General features: G+C 42.3%; 1 protein-coding gene across 1 annotated transcript in view; it reads left to right on the plus strand.

Annotated features, from left to right (window-relative positions):
• Nucleotides 1-1,825: 1,825 nt before the first annotated feature.
• The window catches only part of si:ch211-67e16.11 (uncharacterized), a 47,258-nt gene continuing 27,758 nt past the window's right edge, over nucleotides 1,826-21,325 (plus strand). Inside the window, exons 1-2 of the mRNA XM_054747241.2 lie at nucleotides 1,826-2,642; nucleotides 3,990-4,256. Of these exons, the coding sequence (XP_054603216.1) occupies nucleotides 2,387-2,642; nucleotides 3,990-4,256 (523 nt within the window). The 5' untranslated portion in view covers nucleotides 1,826-2,386. The remainder of the gene's footprint in view (nucleotides 2,643-3,989; nucleotides 4,257-21,325) is intronic.

A 21,325-nucleotide genomic window follows, 5' to 3' on the forward strand; every position in this document is an offset into this window, starting at 1 on the left:
TGGTGCCTTTGTGTAAAGGATGTTGTTGTTAGGTTGGCAGCAGAGCTTTCATGTTTAGTGGTAAGTTCGGTGAGATCGTGGAACGGGATCAAGAATTTTCCACTGACAGGAAAACGATCTCAGCTAACATAGCTGTATATCACACTGGATAACTTCCTTTGGTTGCATTTGTTTTACCACCTCTTACTAGAGCTGCCTTTAGTGAGCTCAAAGTCAGTTTGGTTGTGCACCTGTGCAGTGACAATAAATTATCTTGAATCTTGATTCCTGTTAAAACTAATTCCTGCACCTTTTAAGGCTAAAATAACAAAATGACAAAAACAGACAGAAGGACAACTGTTTTATTCTATTTTAATGCATCACCACCTGGTGTCAGAACAGGACTCAGTATTGGAAGATAATCCAAAATCAAACAACTTGGACTCAGTTCAGAGGCAGAAATGTGGTTCTAACATTTTTAGATATAAGTCAGCTTTTAAAACTCAAACAGTTATTTATGAACTAACATGAACTTCAAGTAATGACACTAAACATATTTTCCTAGTTTATTATGTTGTTTGAACCCAAAGGTCTCATTGTCAGAATTTAGAAACTTGTTGGACCGTGAATCTCTTTAAAACTTTTGCTCTAAAAGTGCCCCTTTTTTAACTTTGAGCACTCGCCCCTTCAAAGGTCTCTGCACGGCCCTGTTGGAGATTAATGTTTGGTGAGTCTTTTTATGTTATTTATTTGCCTGCTTGAATTTTGCTGTTGGTTTATAAAACCCAGAATGCGACTCGAAATTACAAATTTTTTAAATATTCCTTTTTTTTCAAATAAACCGTCATTTCATTTGTTTAGCAGCCCATAAAGCATAATTTTGTAAGGAAGCAAATGGATAAGAAACATGTTACTAGTACATACTTATTTAAAAAAAAAACTCGTTATACATTTGCAACTTAAACTGTAGGGTCAGTTATTGATACATAAATGTAATTTTTACTAATTCAATCTTGCTAACCTTACAACCTCAGCAAAGACAAAATTGTGGGGAACCCCTGCTGTAGTCGATTTATGATGCAATGAACGAGTTTCAGGGACAAAAGAAAGGGAAGGTCAATGTTTGACAAAATGCAATTCCAATCACATGACAAACGTATCGAGAGCCCCTCCACCACCAACACGTTTTTTCCCTCATCTGTCGCCACAGTCTGCCCCTTTACATTTCTGTCTGCCCCCTCCAGTATGCCAGTCTTGAACTGGCCCTGTGTTAAGGGGATTTTTCCCCCCAGTTTAAACTTTTACAAGTTATAAAAGTCAAGACGTACAGTTTGATGTTTTGTACTTTCAACATTTTACCAGTAGAGGGAGCCAGAGCGGGAAAAGCTCCATCTTACCCACTGCTTTTTTTTGTAGTCTCAATCTTCAGTCCTTATATATTGTTTCACATTTTCTTCTTTCACCCCTCCATTCATTCTTACTCCTACTCCTATTTCCTAAATTTACGATTCTTCCGTTCACTTCACATGGTTTTAACCCTTCTCATGCTTTCTTTTCAATTAATTTAGCTTTATCAAACTCACTGCATTTCAAGTTATTTGATCTTTTCTTGGGTAACGTGATCCCCTTCACTCCCCTCTTGTCAGTTACTTGTTACATATTCCCTTTATTAGGATTATTTGTCCTTCATTTTCCACCTGCCATTGTTCTACCTTTTCCATCCTTCCCTTTCCCTTCCTTTCTTGTAAGAGCTTTCAAACTGAAGATAAAGCCCTTTGTGTGCGTGTGTGGTGTGTGTGTGTGTGCGTGTGTGTGTGTGTGTGAGAGAGAGAGAGAGAGAGAGAGAGAGAGAGAGAGAGAGAAGCAGATAGATGCTAAGCAGCAGCAGCTTGTCTCCTCAGAGCTGAAGACAACCTGCAGGACAAGTTGGGTTTGCCTTGTGGAATCCTCGGACCATTCTGTTATCTTCCACAGCTAAATGTTCAAAGGGAGAAAAAGCAAAAGAAAGGGATGAAAACTTAACTTCTTTCTTCAGAAGACGACTGGACATTATTTTGCGTTTTCTAAATCCAGAAGACAAGAAGAGGAAGGAAAGAAACATGAAGTACAAATGATCTAAAATACAACAAAGCTCTTGTTGAAGTCTCTAGGATGCAAACAAAAGAAAAAACTGAAGACAAAAATTATTTAAAAGAAGCACTGATGACAATAAATTGACCACAACAAGTCTGTGTTGGTTGTCTCTGCAACGAGAAGTAGAGACAGATTTTGGGTCATTCTGTGTTTCTGTAAACATCTAAAAATTACAACTCAACTGGCTCCTATGAAAGAGGAATATTTCAGGAGAAACTGAGAAAAAGCAGGAATAAAAAGAAAACTGAACAAATAAAACAGGAGAGAAACAAACATGAAGAAGCAGCTCCTTTGGCTTTTTGCAGCTTTGTTTTCCAGCCTCCAACCCGCTCACCCCGTGGCCCCAGCAGGCAGCTTGGTCCCGGCCCGGGTGGAACGTTGGGTCCGTTCTGGTCTCCAGCTGCTGCAGTGGACCCAGCTGGACCGCTGCCTCCAAATGTCCTCTATGTCTGAGGCAGATTGCAGGCATCTGGTGCCTCTGCCGCTGTCGTCTGTGGCTGTCTACGTTACAGAACTACGAGCTGCTGCAGGTAGGAGGCTTTCACATCGTCACACACTTGCTGGAGAATGCAGCAGACAACTCAGCTCCACCAGAATCTGCTTAAAATGCATCATTATTATTTAATTACAAGATTATTTTAGTAAATTAAATTTAATCATATTGTGTTCAAAGTAGGGGTGGGAGATATGGGAAAAAAATCACAATCATGATTTTATCACGATTTTTTCTATTTTGACAATTCTGACATTTTGGAAGTCGTTTACCACTAAAATACATACATTTTAAATAATACCCTTTCACAGACAATAGGATAAAATATTTCAGAATCCTAAAAAAAATCTTACAATTTCATTATCTATCCATCTCTCTGTCTGTCTGTGTGTCTGTCTGTCTACAGGTGAGACCTAGAGATGCATGTCTCAAATGTCCCACAAGCACTTTCATTTAATTATATATTTATAAATACTGTAAAATAATTTAAATTTGATCTAGAAGTGGCTCATATCCTATCATTCACAATATTACCAGTCATTTTTTCTCCTTCAGGGAAAAAATACCTATCATGTTAAGCTAAATTCATGATGCATCCTCATGCATTCTTTAGTCAGGATTACACTCACTATCGTCTACTTCTATTTATCCCTCACTGCCCTCCATCGCTTTTGCCTGAGTGCACGGGGGAAAGGTTTGGCATGAACAACGTTCTGGTAGGCAGCCACGGTGAAAAGGCTCCCCAAAACCCATACCAACATCTCAAACATCTCTCACAGGCGCTGGAATTGTCCCTGTGTAGGGGAAACACTGAATATGAGTGTTTAGCTTTTTAATGTAAGCATTTCCTGGTTGTTAGGCAAGATTTAGTTAAGGAGCGTTCTTTCTCAGTTGAATTCAATGTGTCCTGTAGTTGATCAGTCATTTAGGTAGTTAGACAAGATATTTTTCAACAACTATTAGTTAAAATATATTTTTCTGATAAAGATTTACAAGCCGCTTTATTTAAGAGGAAAGCCTCAGAAATTCAAGTCTGAATCTTTTCACTCATCTAAAGCTAGTGGTTTATTATAAATGCATAAAGTGTTTGGGTTAATAAAATAAAATGACTTGTTTCACTACAGTATTCACTTATCTTTTTATTTACACTACTTTAGGATTTTCTTCCCAGTTTTATTTATTCAGGTACCAATTTATTTGATCTTTTTCTCCAATGAGTCTTAAAACAAATCTGTGATTTCTTGTTCTTTAAGATGCTGTCCTTTGTCTGCTCCTCTCCAAGAAACAGTTAGTTTTAAGGTGTGTCTCTCTGGTGCTGACATTCTACTCTTTATTAAAGCTATAAGTTTACAGCAGCAACATTTTGTCTTTCACGTTCTTCTAGGTCCTTTGGACAAAGTTGTTGCTATCCTACCAGACTTTTCCAACATTGTACTCGACTCCAAGTTACAACGAGGTTTTAACTTTGAAAAGAACAGAGGTCAAGCTCCACACAGACACCAGCAGCCTCTTCAGGACTTCACGGTCCATGATGCTGTGCTGGTGCTTGATCTCAACCCAGGGCAAAACTTTGGACACCCTGTTATTCTTTTCTATGTGGATATGAATGTGACGAAGAAGAGATGTTCCCACCTGGATGGCATTCACCTGGGTGAGTATTGAGCCGTTTTACAAAACAACGCCATCAGTTTGTTGTAACGCTGTGGCAGCTTCAGGGAGCTGTAAGCCGGGCAGACACTTTGCGACTTTTTCACTTTTTGGAGCCAATTTTCTCCTCGTGCAAGAATCTACAAGATTGGGGCGAGTTTTGTGTAGTAAACAGGGGCTACGGGAGGCTATCAACACCACGTGACCAGCATGACTTTCTGGAGTGTTTGATACTTTGCTCATCCCTCGTGAGGGTATTGCACTGTTGAAGCGGCGCTGTGAGCGGCTGCGACCCAAAAAGTACCAGAAATGCTCACAGTGCATGTGCAAACATGCGTCAACATGGCTCGCAAGCTATTTCCCTATTAATACACATCATTCGTTTTTATTTATGTGTGTAGAAACTGCTATTTTTAGCATATTTTTAGGTCTGACGTGTTGCTACCAGACGTCCAGTGTGAACAGTCAGGTCGCATCCAACAACTGGGTCATACTGTGTGAGCGCATGACTCGTGAGATCTGCTCTGTGGGGAAGTCGTACAGTTTGAGCTGAAGCTGAGTGCTACGAGTGAAAAAGTCGCAGTGTCTGCACCCGAACCTTATCCTCTTGTTATTTAACCTTCCACTCACCCCTATCCTAACCTTAACCATCTTGCTAGCTAACACGTTACCCTTACAGTGACCAAGCGTTTGTTTTTGAAGCTCTGGGAGTGAGAATGTGTTCGTCTGTTTCATTTTGGAGAGACCCAGAGGTGAATTTCCCCTCTCCCTCCCCATTCTCTTCTTCACACACACGGCGCTCGCCTGAACCCTCTCAGTGAGCAGGAGCGCCTGTAGCTGCAGGGTGCTCCAACGTGCTGGTTCCAATCCAGACACAGTGATATCTAACAGATAGAAAACCATGTTGCGGCGCATGCTTCTTTCTTTTTTTTTGTTTTTCACTTAGCGATTGTGCGCCCCTTTGTATCAAGAAAAAATGCCGCCCCGGGCAGCCGCCCGGTCTGCCCGTACCTAAAACCGCTACTGCGGTACAATGAGCTCGTTTGGTGCCCTGGCTGAGGACATCCCATCGTGTCAGTCTTATGCTGCATTAGGATCTGCAGTCAGAAAAGGGGAAACCCCCTTTTCGTACATTAGTGACGTAAAAGGGCACTTTTGGCGTCAGGGGTTTGATGCGGAGGGTGGGGGGCCTGAATCAACTGTATGAGATGGCTGAAGTCAATCACACCTTGTTGTTCTTCCATATAATGCACATTTAATTCACAATATTATAAATACAGGCTTATAAATCCTTCACGTTTTCTGAACTGTGGGAAATCCCCCCCCCCCCCCCCAAAAAGTAGGAAGAACAAAATGATTTTGTGGTCACCCACCAAGGTCAATTGGTTTAGTCTTGACTCCTGGTTGTTGTCATCGACAATCAGAAACCTGTTTATTGAGTCGAGTGCCAAACGAGATGGACAGAAAAAGGCCAAAACCATCAGGTGCCCAATTCAGGAAAAGAAGAAAAGAAAGGTAGTACGTTCTCATACTAGGATGCACGTTTTAAATATTTTTTTAACCAGTTAACTGGGGATTTTAACTGTTGAATTTGGTCAACTAATTGCTAACAGAGCAAATAGCACTGAAAGTTTCAAGTGAATGGCTCGAATAAATTCCTTGAATCCTTTTTTAATGATTCAATCGCGATTCGTTGAATGTGCACTGCAGCCTGCCTCCTGAACAACAACAAAAACACGTTGATCAAGATTCATGTTCTCATAATAATCAAACTCTACAAGCAGAAAAAAAGTCCCAGTCCTCACTAACTATCCTGTTATTATCATTTCCACTACTACTGAACATGTTAATGAAATACCTTACTGGTCTACTGCTCATAGCACGCCAGCAAACTCATGCAGTCTCCAAATATGCATGTGGACCTAGCTGTGAGTCTTTGGAAGAAGACTGAGCAAGGTCTCCGCAGCTACAGGGCAAGTGGCTTTGTGACTGCACAGATGGCAGCCAAAGATGGCACAAGGGATGTCTTGCCTGGGGAGTAGAAGAAGAGGGAGAAAGTATCATTTCTATAGCGCCTCTGAAGATAAAATTCACGAGGCGCTTCAGCCCAGAGTTATTCCATGTACAACCGCCACTGTGTGTGGCTCTCTCGTTCTCAACCACATTAGGGGGAGTTAACCACTTTGACCCTGGGGCTTCCAGTCCCTCTCCCAGTAGTCTGCACAGATGTTACTGTACAATATGCCAGCCACTTGGTTGTGGTGTTCCATGTATGCATTCCCTGCCAGCATTTTACACCCAGCAGTTATGTGGTGGATTGTCTCAGGGGCCTCTTTGCATAGCTACACATTGGGTCTTGTCTGGTGTGGTAGATCTTGGCCTCTGTTGCTCTGGTGTTCAGGGCCTTCCCTGTGTAGTTATGATGAGTGCCTCAGACCAGCTCTTTCTAGTCATTGGTAGGATTTCTTGATATAAGTCACTTTAGTTATCTGTCGGTGGTACATCCTGTGTAGGGGTTTTTCCTCCCATTATGGTATTTCCAGTGACTGCTCTGTTCGCCATTATCTGTTTGGGCCTTGATGTACTTATGGGTATTGGATGTTTCATTCTGGACAGTGGCTCTCACATTCATTATTCCGCTGCCTTCTTCCTGATGGCTAGGGTGCTGGATTTAGGATGGAAACCTCCATGCATGGTTAGGAGCTTCCGTGTCTTAACATCTGTGGTCTATGATTCTTCCTTTGGCCAGCTTATTATTCCTGCAGGATATCGGATTACTGGCAGGGCGTAGCTGTTTGTTGCCCAGATCTTGTTCTTGCCATTGAAAACATTTCTTAGTACTTGCATTACCCCTCATTGGTATTTTGCTGTGGCTCCTTTCCTTGTGGCTTCATCGAGGTTGCTGTTTGCTTGTGGGATACCAAGGTACTTGTAGCTGTCCTTAATGTCTGCTATTGTTTCTTCTGGGGGTGAGACCCCTTCTGTGTGGACTACCTTCCCTTTCTTTGTCACCATCTGACCACACTTCTCTTAACTTTATGAAAACATTGAGCAGTATTGGAAAGTTTAAACTGTCAATCGAGTTCAGATTTACTTAGGCATTCACCAGATGCCTCATCTTGATCATCTCCTGGAGATCGTTCTGCTGACTGGACCAAACTTCTTAACTCAGGTGTTGAAGTGAGCCGCTTTGCGTCTTTGATGACATTTGGCTTGAAGAACCCATCCCACTTCTGAGTCCCATTCTGTCCCGCTCTGAACTTGAGACAGTTCTCCACACCTTCATCTCCTCACACTAGCCCCCTTCAGACAGGCCATGAAAAACGGAAATGTTCCGGAATCTGTCCGTAAGACCTTTCTGTCTGAATACAAACATCCGGATAACGTGTTCCGAAATTTATCCGGACGGAGCCCCTAGTAACAGGTCCGGACTTGTTACGGACAGGGTGGCTGCTTCAGACTGGTGAGGTAAAGTTCCGGACAAGAGGGAGGAGGAGGGGACCGGGGGACGCCGTGCGCACCTATATAGCCCGCTGCTGTAGCAAGCGGCGAACCACGGCAGCTCGCCTCCTACGGTACCGCCTAGACGCGCGACGGAGCGCTTCACACCGCTTCAGTGATTCCCTTAACCATTGAGCTTCATCATCCAGGTCTCTTATGCGTCTTCGTGTGCGCAGAATTATGCTTAAGCGCCTCGTGATTTTTATCTTGAGAGGCGCTATAGAAATGATATTTTCTTCTTCTTCTTCTTAATATAAGTCCGATTCCCACCCCACCCCACCCCACCCCCCGCAGCCATCAGACATCTGGAACTTTTCCCTGCTGTGTGAATGCAGCCGAAAGGACAAGTTCCGGTACAAAAGTGGTGTGTCTGAAAGCACAGTTCCGGTTAAAAACCGGATTGAATTGTCCGAAAATGTTCCAGAATGTCTGTCTGAAAAGGGCTTTAGACTACTGTAACTCTCTTTTCACGTGTCTGAGCAGAACCTCCCTGAATCATCTACAGGTGGTTCAGAATGCCTGTGCTCGGCTTCTGACCAAGTCCTCCAAACACACCCACATCACCCCGCTTCTCCTCCAGCTTCACTGGCTGCCAGTCAACTTCAGGGTTCATTTCAAGATCCTGGTTCTGGTCTATAGGGCCTTACATGGACAAGCACCATCTTACATTGGTGATCTTCATAGTCCCTACACCCCCAGCAGGTCCCTGAGGTCCAGTGACCAAAGCCTACTGGTTGTGCAGCACCAGGCTAAAGACCAAAGGTGACAGATCATTTGCTGCTGTGGCCCCCAGACTCTGGACCTCTCTCCCCCTGAGCCTGAGATCAGTGGACTCAGTGAACTCCTTTAAAAAGCAGCTGAAGACTCACTTGTTCAAGCTGGCTTTTGCATGACCTTCTTCACCACTCTCTCTTTATTCTGCTCTCCCCACCTATTCCACCTTCCTCAGGATCCACTGATTTCCCTCTTTCCTGTTCACTCTCTCTTTCTTAACTTTTTTTTAATCACAATTGCCTATTTTTGCTCATTTTAAATATATTTTTCAACATTTTCTAAATGCTTTTTTTATATTTTTACATTTTTTGTTTTTGTGAAGCGCCTGGTGATTTTTTTTTATCTTGAGAGGCGCTATAGAAATGATATTTTCTTCTTCTTCTTCTGCAACAGTCTGGAGGAGGTGTCTTCATTAAACAGAAGACTGAAGTCTTGATCAGCCTTTGACAAAAAGCAGAGATTAAATTATCATTATTTGGTAAAAATTTACTTTGGAAGACTTTAACAACTTATGAACACCTTCCAGTCCTTTTGTATCCAGGAACCGTGGGAAGGTTTTCAGAATATCTGTTCCTCCGTTGGCATCTTTGATAAGCTTCTGACGATGCTGAAAAGTTTCTCTCATCTTCTGAAAAACCAGGACCCTGGGGCAGCAGTAGCTCAGGTGATAGAGTGGGTTGCCTCATGATCGGAGGGTCATGGGTTTGATTCCAGCTCCCGCCAGGGGTATCCTGCTGTTGTGTCCTTGGGCAAGACACTTCACACAACTTGCCTGTGTTAGTGGTGGTCAGAGGGGCCGACGGCGCCAAATGGCAGCCTCGCTTCTGTCAGACCTGCCCAGGGCGGCTGTGGCTACAAGTAACTTACCATCACTAGCAGTGTGTGAATGTGAGAGTGTGTGAAAACGTCTTTGGGGGTTTTGAAAAGCGCTATATAAGTTCAATGCATTATTATTATTATTATTATAGTGTGTGATTAAGCAGAGATATGGCCTCCTGGCAGGCATCCTCCAAAAGCTTGATTTCAACATTAACAGCTCTCTGGACATTGGGGCCTCCATATGAAATTTCACTGGAGCTACTTGGTGGCATAGGTGACCCTTTTCGAATCTTCCTTTGGACTGTTTTTAGGCGCCACAAAATGTATCCTGTGCTACTTGCCGCATCATAAAAGTGTTCCTGATAAAGGACAAAAATAAAACAATCATACATTTATTATGTAAAATGAAATGTCATAAAGTGTGGTTTCAGAAAGCAAGTTTGCAATTGATAAAGAACATTACATAGCCTTTCTCAGTACTGTATGTGGATCCTTGAGGGATGGGAAGAGTGTCACTATTCCCAGGGCATACTCCTCTCGGATCGCTTTAGTAGGGAGGTGCCTGTCAGAAGATATTAAATTAGTGAACAGATGGTCCATTCTCGCAGTAATAAGCGTAAAAACACACCTATGTGTCTTCTTGTGGCATCAGTTAAGGTTTCAGTTGTTTCATACTCCTGCAGTACTTCTTCACCACCAGACTTGCTTCGTAGGACACCTTCAACCAGCTATCAAATGATAAACGGATAAAAGATCCATTACACGGTGCTATGCAGATTACCTAAACATGGCAAAACAGGATTAAAGAGTTTAGAGGCACACAGAAATCTGGGTAAACCTTTTTAGCTGACACTGCAACATTAGCACGCTCAGTTTTTTGCTTCTTGCGTGGGATCTCATCCATCAATATTGTTGATGTTGATGCATTGGAGCTGAAACTTGATTCAGACAATTCTGAAGCAAAAGACCAAACCGAGAGCTCTAAAAGACAACATCAGAAATGTTATTGTATTTGAAGAGCTGTAGAATTATATATTTGCTTTTATAGCTCACCTTCATTGCACAAGACTATCAGCACCACATTGCCTTGTATAATGAGGTCACTGAATATTTCTCCATCAACTTCATTTCCTGTTTCATCCATGTATGTAATGTTTGCATCAGGTGACAGGCAAAATCTTTCTAAGACTGGAAAAGTAGAAAGGAAAATTTTGTTTAAATGGGTAGTTGAAAAAAAAACCCAATTATCTAATTAGCCAGATTTTAAAATTTGCTTTATTTGAGTATATAATTTTTATTTTATGTTGATTATACGATTAGAAGGATGTACTCATTACAAAAATGAAAATACGTTGCTTTCCCCCCTTTACTCATCATGGATTAATAAAACCAACTGCACTTCAAACGCATTTAAATGTCTATTGTTTCCTTCAACGGAGTTTAAACAAATAAACCTTTCTCGTGGAACTGATGAAAGCCGAACTCCCTCTGAGCCTCATCCAAATTCACATACTTTTGCCAGTCACCATACTTAACCTGGATCAGCATTTCACTTGTGCATGGAATAAACAAACAAAAAAAAAACACATTTGTTAGTTTACTAATATTGTTTTTATTTTATTTTCACATTGCCCATTTTTATTGGGATCGATATAGAAATACATGCGTCTCAAATATAGATTTTTGAAGTAAAAAAAATAAATGAAAAGGAAAATATACAAAAATAAATACTATAATAATATAATTTAATGCTGAAAATAAACAAATAATAATCCATGTCTCGTTTTTACGGCATATAAATAAGGTGCATATATATATTTTTTAATTTAGGGATGATGTCTTGACACATTATATACTTAATTTTAAATAACTACTGAACAACTGCATCAACATCAGTGCTTTTATTTCAAATTGGGTTGGTTCAGCATGGTTTTCTCAGATGTCTGTCACCAAGCTTCTCTGCACACCGTGCAGATACTCGATCGTTCAGTGCTGACATTCTCACAAAACATTTCTTTCAGGAGCTTTTCGATCAAGGTGACACACAAGGTGCTTAAAGGGACTATAAGAAAGTTTGACAGTGAAAACATGTATAGAAATAATAAATTTCTTCTTCATACATTCTCCTGCAATGCACTGGTCCTGTAGAATGAGCCCTGGCATTTTTACTGTGATTGCCTGTTTTTCTGTAAAATCACAGAAAAAGAGAGCTGCTCGGGTCGAGCAGGCTGCTTCATTCGTTCACGCTCAGGCATAGCCCGTAGCATTTGCTATCAGTAGCTTTAGCAGCAGAGAGAGAAGCAGTGCCAACTCCTAACACCTAGTGACGAACCTAGCTACATTTCTGAGGACCATTAGCAACTTTCTGTAGAACTTTCTTCTAGACATTTCCTGCAAATTAGCTACAAAATAGCCATTTTCGCTCCGAACCGTTCTTTGGTTTGACGTTGTTTCAGCTGTTATCAAGGATATAAAAGTTACAGATACAATGAATGTAACTATTGCTTTAGCTCACCTAGTAAAACATCTGACTCTCATACAGAAGACCTGGGTTCGATTCTGGATGTGAACAATGTTTGTTTAGAGTTTCTTTTTTACATTAATGGTATATTTTGTAAGATGCCCAAATTTTTATTTGAGACTTGCCGAACGGCATTGAATTCACGGATAAAAAAGATGTGGGTTCAACTTTCATTTTGGAACAATTTTTCAAGAAAGGGAAGGGAATGATCTGAGCATGCAGGAGGACTGACCCATCATAAACCTTTGTCGGCTGTGCTGAAGAGAAAGGTACAGAACCAAATTATTTAATTAATTAGCTGCGTGTTCTCCTGTCCTCTATCCTCCGAGCCACACACACACACACACACACACACACACACACACACACACACACACACACACACACACACACACACACACACACACACACACACACACACACACACACAGCACGTTCGGCCGGCCGACGAGAAAGTGCAGCTGCAGAGACAAAGGCACATTATTTTTATTAATTTGCTGTGCTCTTCTGTCCTCCGGGCCAGGGACGAAATTTTGATTTCAGAAGTGGGGGGGACACAGCAGGCTTGTGCGGATTTGGGGTGGGGGTGTTATGTAAAGACCCTTTGACACGTCACATGCCCATCTCAATAATTTTTTCATCCTCAATATGTATATATATATATATATATATATATATATATATATATATATATATATATATATATATATATATATATATATATATCAAAGTTAAAAAATGTACAACTCTATTATCATTAATATTTATTATCATTATTGAAGTGCAGTTTTGGCTGTTGACAATGGATAGGCCATTGTATTTATTGTTTTGGGTCTTTTTTTATTGTTTTTGGTGCAACATTTTCTAACAGGGAGTGAGATTCTTTTTTTTATTTAATTTTTGTTTGTTATTTTTATTCATTTAGAAGTTCTGGTTCTGGACATTTCAATGTTAAATGAAGGTTTATTTGTTGCATTTTAAAGGGTGTACTTGCATTATTATGATATATTAACATTATATTAGTGGTTATTTTGGTCTAGATAATGTTGACAATGATATCGTTTATCATCAACAATTTGTTGGACAAAATATCGTCCAGCAAAATTTGTTACTTTCCCAGGCCCAGTCAAAAGTATAAAAAGTATTTATACATAAACGGTCCCTCCTGAGATCTGGCTGTTAGTTCATTTGCTGTGTTAGAGGACATGCTGAACTAATGTTTTACACATGATCATCACCCTAACATTTGTCACAATGATCAATTTTATGTCTATCGTATCTTCATTATTTCAACCTCACCTGTGAGCCTCCAGCCTCTGCTCCATCTCCTCCAGGCTCTCGTCCTCCATCTCCTACAGCCTCTCCTGCTGTACCTTCACCGGTCTCTCCTCCTGCATCTCTGTAACTCACCTGAAAAAAAGATGCATGAACTATAAACAGTGGGAGATTTTGGAATGGAACAAACAGAAATATTTACAGGATGGTTCTAGTATGATTCACAATTATTATTAATATAATGTGTAAATTATTCATTACCAATTTGAGTGTATAAAAACATATTAAATATGTTTTTTCCCTTAAAAGTGTTTAAACAGTTGTTGCATTTCAACACACAAAAAATAAATGGAAAAAATAAGATAAATCTAATGAAAAGAGTACATCTTTGACATTAAGCTTAAAAAAATCTGTTGACGATGATGATACTGTTCATTTTTCAGAGCTTTTTAATGTGAACATATACATTGCAATAGATAAGTTTACAATAAAGTTATATGATAAAAGTTTTGAAGTTACACTTCTACTACTACTACTACTAGTAATAATAATCATGATGATAATAGTAATAATAATAATAAATAATAATAATTATAATAATACGAATACATTGTGTCTGAGGAGTCAGTTATGTGGAGATGAGTTTGTAAAAGTTAGTTTTGAGTATGTTTGTGAAGGAGGAGGTGAGTCTGAGCTTAATGCAGCGGTGTCACATGTTCCAACTTACGTTTTGACTTTGAAAGAAGTCTCTTATATCCACTTTCGTTTCTTGACATGCTGCCGCCTGGCTGTGCATAACTACCAAAGACTCACAAATGAACACTTATTCAAATGTTATATAATGGAAGCTGAGCTGAGCTCTGATATTACACAGCGTCTAGTTGACGATGTGACTCAGTACCGGTGTTCCCTATCGGCTCCAAACTAGCAAAACAACGTGAGCACGTTCTGTTTACAACTTGGAGTGACAGCAGCAACAGCCAATAATACGTTAGCAAGTATCAGCAGAGCCAATAGATTAGCTTTTGGGTGGGTCTAATAGGAAACCGGTTTCCGTTTCGGTCCTAGTGCTCAATCAAATCCATTTAATGGAGCGTAATATTGTTTTTGGACGGAAAAAAGTGAAGGGGACCGAAACTGCCTTTTGAAAAAGTGGGGGGGACATGTCCCACCCGTCCCCCCCCAAAATTACGTCCCAGCTCCGGGCCACACACCCACACCCACACAGGACTGTCTCAGCTGTTATTTTCGTTAAGGAGTGTGCACGTACAGCATGCGCGCCTCGTGCACGAGCCTACTATTGAAGCTGCCGTTACACCTTTGGCCTGAGGGGGCAATCACGAGCAAAAAATTCAAAAGTCCAAAAATTCCCTTTAAAGCACGCGGCCCAAACTGGGGCACGCGCACGGTGTTTGAAGCACACACGCGGTCATTACTGATGGTGCGCGGCGCATGCCCAAAATGTGTTTTATTGGGTTATTATGAAACTACACGGTTAAGAGCCGGTGAGCAACGGCCTTCAAAAACAATAAATATGGTACAGTGAACGGTTAAATAGTTGTTGGCATTAATACATGTGTCGACCCACAATAACACATTAACATTTTCAACCCTACTAACAGTTACCATGAGCTAGCAAGCTGCTTCATGTGGGCTGCTAGCTAGCAGATACAGTTTGTGAAGTTATTGCAGAAATAACACACATTCAGCAACCGTTCAGTTAGGTATTAGCTTTTAGAAATAGTTACATCACACACTTTGAAAAGTGTTTGGCTAAATTGTACTTACCGTGTTCGGGGTTAGACAGCAGGAGACGAACAAAATGGACCCGTTTTCAAATTGCACCAAGGTAGACTGAGAAATAGGTCGGGAGGAGCTTATTATACTCTTAGCAAAGAAGATCCAACACCAGTACATTTAACTCTGGAAAAAAACTCAAACACTAGACACCGTTTTAATCCAAAAGTGCTAAAACAACACTGTGAGAGTTAAAATTAACTCACAAATGTTTAACCCTGAAATTTTAACACATTAGTTTTTGTTGTGTAATTAAGTGACTTATAAAATATGTGATGTCTGGATTCATAAAATAAATATGGCTGAATGTTTATTGAGTTTTAACAAGTTATCAAATTATTAATAAAGCATCCTACGCCGTTGTGAAGAGCCTACATTACCAGTGTAGTTTATGTTCTTGGGGATCTGGTCGGCAAGTGAAGCCGTCTCGGCAAAGCGAAGGATTGGACTTCTGATATATCCAAGGGTTGTAGGCCCCCTCAGAATATGCACGACTGGTCGAAGAGATACTTCCCTGGGTGACTTCTGGGGGTTCTGATGGGGTTTTGCAGGTTAACAAAATAGTAATTGGTTGATTCTGAAAAAGGATGGTTCTTATGCCATTAAAATTACTCCACTGAAAGATCTGGTTTCATTTTCCAAAGGATGGTATTTTAGCATAAGCTAGAGCTTTGGCTGGACCTCCCAGATATAAAAAAAAATATTGTCCCAGGACTAAAGCTCTGCAGATATATTTAGTTTCTATAAACACCAACAACAAATAAATAACAGCAGCTGGATATGTGTGCATATCCATCCGAAAATAGACAGCTGCGCCCCTGACACACAAACTTTGTTTTCTTTTACTCTGTGTGGGAGAAAAATGGCAAGAATTTTTGAAAAAAAATCTGTTTGATCATAAAATAAAATAAAAAAATTAAAATAATAAAGTTGTGTCTTGTTCTAGTAGTTCATTATTCCTACTGCATGAGTTCAGCGGTATTCATTTGTGCACTTAAATATTCATGTTCTGATTTTATTCAAAATCTTGTTCTGTAATAGTTCTTTTACTATTGAGATCAAAAGCATTGTATCTAAATTCTGAGGCTGCTCTGTAAATAGCTTTCAAATCAATCCATATCAATTTCAGACTTAAAATGATGTACTTCAGATGAAACCATGCTGAATTCAGGTTTAGACCATGCCCAAATCAAATCAAATCAAATCACTTTTATTGTAACGTCACATGTGCAGGTACACTGGTACAGTACATGCGAGCGAAATTCTTGTGTGCGAGCTTCACAGCAACAGAGTTATGCAAAAAATACAATAACGTGAAAACAAGCAAAATATAAAAATGGCTAATCTAAGTAATAATATACATAGTATGTAAGGTATATACATTAGTAAATGTGTGTTCTAAGTATTTTATTTTTTATTTTTCTACATGTGTGCGTGTGAGTGTGTGTAATGCGTATATACATATTTTACAAATGAATAAAGTAAACAATGAAATAAGAGATATAAAATATACAGTGTTTGGTATGTGCAAAACAGTGGCATTAATGTACAGTATGGAGTGTGTAATGTTAGAGTTTCAGTAGTGAGGGTGAGGTGTCTGCGAAGTGTTCAGCAGTCTGAAGGCCTGATGGAAAAAGCTGTCTCTCATTCTGTTGGTTCTGGACCGGATGCTGCAGAACCTCCTTCCTGATGGAAGTAGTCTGAACAGTTTACGGCTGGGGTGACTTGAGTCCTTGATGATCCTCCCCGCTTTCCTCAGGCACCGCTTCCTGTAGATGTCTTGGAGGGAGGGAAGCTCACCTCGAATAATCCTTTCTGCACACCGCACTACTCTCTGGAAAGCTTTGTGGTTGTAAGCGGTGCTGTTGCCATACCAGGTGGAGATGCATCCAGTGAGGATGCTCTCAATAGAGCTCCGGGAGTTGACGTCACCTCCCGGCATGCAACAGTTCAAATCGAAACGGCGCCATCTTGGCAGGTAGAAGCCGGCAGCTGGACTATTTGTTATTGTCAGAAAACTCAATCAGACAGGAAATATGGTAGATTCCTGTTGTGCTCCAGGATGCAGAACAGTCGCGGACGACATAAGGAATGAGCCATCTACAGGATTCCCCAAGATCCGGAGCGCCGCAAACGTTGGATCATTGTAATAAAACGCGCTAGTGACCGGGCTGAAATGAAGCTGTGGGATCCCGAGAGTAAAGGTTTTCGCTTATGCAGCGACCGCTTCATATCAGGTACTTAAACCAACGTTTCCTCAGCTGTGTATAGTATTTATTTTAAATGCTTTCATTACGATTCTTAGTGGGCTTCCTAGTTATTTTGGCGTGGCTTTTTCTGTCTTATTACTCATAGCAACAAGTAAACATCACGTAAAACGGTGCCTCGTGATTTCTGCGTGCTGCCGTTTACGTGTTTTATGATCACAGCAATTAACCGGCTAAGCTGTATTTAATTTTTAAGCAATGGTTGATCAATTGTCAGATCACACATAAAAAGCACTTTGGATTGCTATTATCTGTCTCACCGAGACAGATCTCAGACAGATCCTGAGACGCTCCTGCCTGACATATTTATTTTATTCATGGAAAACAATCAAACTAGTGATTTCTCTTGGCGTTCAGTTTATACATTCAAACAGCACAGCACTCTATTTAAACTACTTACATGTAAATCTGTTATTTGTCCATCCATTTTCATCCGCGTATCCGGAGTCAGGTTGCGGGGGCATGTAGCATTGAGAGGCCCAGACTTCCCTCTCCCCAGCCGCCTTAGCCAGCTCTTCCGGGTAAATCCCAAGGGGTTCCCTGGCCAGGTCCGGTAAGAAGTCCGCTCCGACAGCTTCTGGCGTCGGAGCGGGCAGTAGTGTCGAGAGTCCCAGACTTCCCTCTCCCCAGCCGCCTCCTCCTCCGGGGGAATCCCAAGGGGTTCCCTGGCTAGGTCCGGTAAGAAGTCCGCTCCGACAGCTTCTGGCGTTTTTAAAAAGTATCCCAGGGGCAGGTTAAGGGTCGGAGATGTTTAGTCTATTTAATTTCTGACTATATAAAACGATTTCTTCGGTTTTAAAGTGTGAAGTAAACTCCGAAGTAAAATCCAAGCTGATCCCGTTCACGTTCATGTGTTTGTTTACCTTTTTTTACCTGCCAAAATGGCGTCTACTAACTGAGAGTCACGTGGGGTCGGGAGCTCTATGGCACAGCGATAGAAGGTCCTGAGGATGCGGCGGCTCATGCCAAATCTTTTCAGTCTCCTGAGAAAGAAGAGGCGCTGCTGTGCCTTCTTCACTGTATTGTTCGTGTGCACTGACCACGTAAGATCCTCAGCCAGATGAACTCCAAGGAAACGGAAGCTGCTCACCCTCTCCACAGCGTCACCGTTGATGGTGATGGGTGTGTGTATTCCTCTGCACCTCTGGAAGTCCATTATCATCTCCTTTGTCTTTGTGACATTGAGGGTGAGACTGTTGTCCTGACACCAGTGGGTCAGGGCGCTGATCTCCTCCCTGTAGGTCGTCTCATCGTCGTTGGTGATGAGACCCACCACTGTGGTGTCGTCTGCAAACTTCACAATAATGTTGGAGTTTCTAGTGGCCGTGCAGTCGTGGGTGTAGAGTGAGTACAGGAGAGGGCTCAGCGCACACCCCTGTGGAGCACCAGTGTTCAGTGTGACGGGGGATGAGGCGGTGCTGCCCAGTCTGACCACCTGGTGTCTGTCAGACAGAAAGTTAAGGATCCAGCTGCAGAGGGAGCTGCTCAGTCCTAGATCCTGCAGTTTCCTGTCCAGCTTCGAGGGAACGATGGTGTTGAATGCTGAGCTGTAATCTACAAACAGCATTCTCACATACGTGTCCCTCTTCTCCAGGTGTGTCAGGGCAGCATGGAGTGTCAGAGCTATGGCATCATCAGTGGACCTGTTGTGGTGGTATGCAAACTGTAGAGGGTCCAGTGAATCGGGCAGTGCAGAGCAGATGAAGTCCCTGACCAACTTCTCGAAGCATTTGCTCACGATGGGGGTCAGGGCTACAGGTCGCCAGTCATTCAGTGAGGAGATGGTGGAGGATTTGGATACAGGGACAATGGTGGCCATTTTGAAGCAGGCTGGGACTACAGACAGAGAGAGGGAAAGGTTGAAGATGTGTGTAAACACTCCAGCCAGCTGATACTCGCATGACCTGAGGACGCGGCTGGGAATCCCGTCCGGACCAGTAGCTTTGCATGCGTTCACCCTCCTGAAGCACCTTCGCACATCCTCCTCAGACACAGTGTGCGCACTGACGTCATCCGCGGTGCGCACACTGTCCGGTCTCATGTTGTTCGCCATGTCGAATCTGGCATAGAATGCATTTAGATCCTCACACAGAGGCTGTGGTCTGCAGTGTTCTGGTTTTCCCTCTAAAGTCTGTGATTGTGTTTAGTCCCTGCCACATACTCCGGGGGTTGTCAAACTGTTGCTCTACCCTGTCTCTGTACTCACGTTTGGCTGCTTTGATCGTCTTCCGGAGTTGGTAATGTGCGTGTTTGTAGTCTGGTGTGTTCGCGGAGGCAAAGGCAGTGCTCTGCGCCGCCAGCGCCGTTCGAACACCTCCATTAATCCAGGGTTTTTGATTTGGGAAGGATTTAACTGTTCTGGATGGGACAACATCTTCCACGCATTTTCTGATAAATCCGCAGACTGAGTCTGTGTATTCATCAATGTCTCTTGCAGCCGCGTGAAACATTTCCCAGTCCGCGCAATTAAAACAATCCTGCAGCATAGATTCCGATTGGTCCGACCAACGATGCACCACCCTCAGGGTTGGAGCTTCCCGTTTCAGCTTCTGCCTGTAGGCAGGTATAAGCAGGATGGAGCGGTGATCTGATTGGCCGAATGGGGCGCAGGGGAGGGCTTTGTACGCATCTCAGAAAGAGGTGTAGCAGTAGTCGAGTAGCTGGTCTCCACGTGTATTGAAATGGATGTGTTGGTGTAGTTTTGGTGAGACTTTCTTCAGGTTACCCTCATTAAAGTCCCCAGTCGTAATAAACGCCGCCTCTGGGTCTACGGTTTCCTCATTGCTGATCGCGCTGTACAGTTCTCTGAGTGCTCGGTCAGTGTTGGCGTGTGGGGGAATGTAAACAGCCGTAATAATCACCGCTGTGAAGTCTCTCGGTAGCCAGAATGGCCGGCACTTAATCATCAGGTACTCCAGGTCCGGAGAGCAGAAGGATTTGACCGGGTGCACGTTCGCATAATCACACCAGCTGTTGTTGATCATGAAACACACACCGCCACCTCTGCTTATCCCAGTAAGCTCCTGTGACCTATCCGAGCGGTGCACGGAGAACCCTGGTAGTTGTACTGCGGTGTCCGGTACTTTGTCCAATAGCCAGGTTTCTATGAGGCAGATCGCACAACAGTCCCGCATCTCTCGCTAGAATGAGATCCGAGCCCGAAGCTCGCACAGCTTGTTCTCCAGGGACTGCACATTAGCCAGTAGTAAACTGGGTAATGGTGGTCTGTTTGTGCGCAGTCTAAGTCGAACCAGAACGCCAGATCTTATCCAACTGCGTCGGTGCTTGCGGCCTCCACGGGCCCATAACAAAGGCGTCTCAGGTGAGATGAATGGGGGATCTGCAAACGGCGGGTCCGTGATGAAAAACCTGAACTCTGGAAAGTAATGAGAAAATCCGTCTTTTATGTCCAGTAAGGTTTGTCAGTCGTACACAAGGACACATGTGCTACTCGTGAAAAAATAAAGAAAAAGAAAAAGTAGTAAACACAAAAAACAGCTGTTGCTTGGTGGAGCTCGCGACGAGGCAGCCATATTCGGTGCCATCTTGGTTCAAGCTATATATATATATATATATATATATATATATATATATATACACACTATATATATATGCCTATATATGTGGTCTTGAACTTTGGAAGAAGGATTGCAGCAGCAGTCAGCTTAGCGTCTTCCATCATCTCACCAAAGCGCTTATGGACACCATCCTGACTGGCTCTGAAGAGTGGCAGAAACATCTTGGAAACAGTCTCCAGTCTGCTGAGTTTTTTCTGTTAGCTGGAAGTTCACTGGAAGGAGCAAACCCATGTGTGTGTTGGTCTCAGACTGAAGGATGTTTAAAATCTTCACCACAGGTTTCATCGCAGTGCAGTACTCAGTCAAGAAAGCAATTTCAGCTGGACTTAAGCTTGGTTTATGCTTGACGCATTTACTTTCTGCTTGGTGATGCGGCTCGCGGATGGAACACGCTTCACAACTTGCAGCGTTTATGGTTCATACGGCTTGTCTCTGCGGTGAGCCAATATTCTCCCAAACTGAACGGGGCAGCATGGAGCTCTACGGCATGCATCCAACACTACACCATAGTAGAAGTAAAAATTACTGTTGTTTACAACAT

The sequence above is a fragment of the Nothobranchius furzeri genome, chromosome 14, assembly GCF_043380555.1.
Source record: "Nothobranchius furzeri strain GRZ-AD chromosome 14, NfurGRZ-RIMD1, whole genome shotgun sequence".
Taxonomy (NCBI): Eukaryota; Metazoa; Chordata; class Actinopteri; order Cyprinodontiformes; family Nothobranchiidae; genus Nothobranchius; species Nothobranchius furzeri.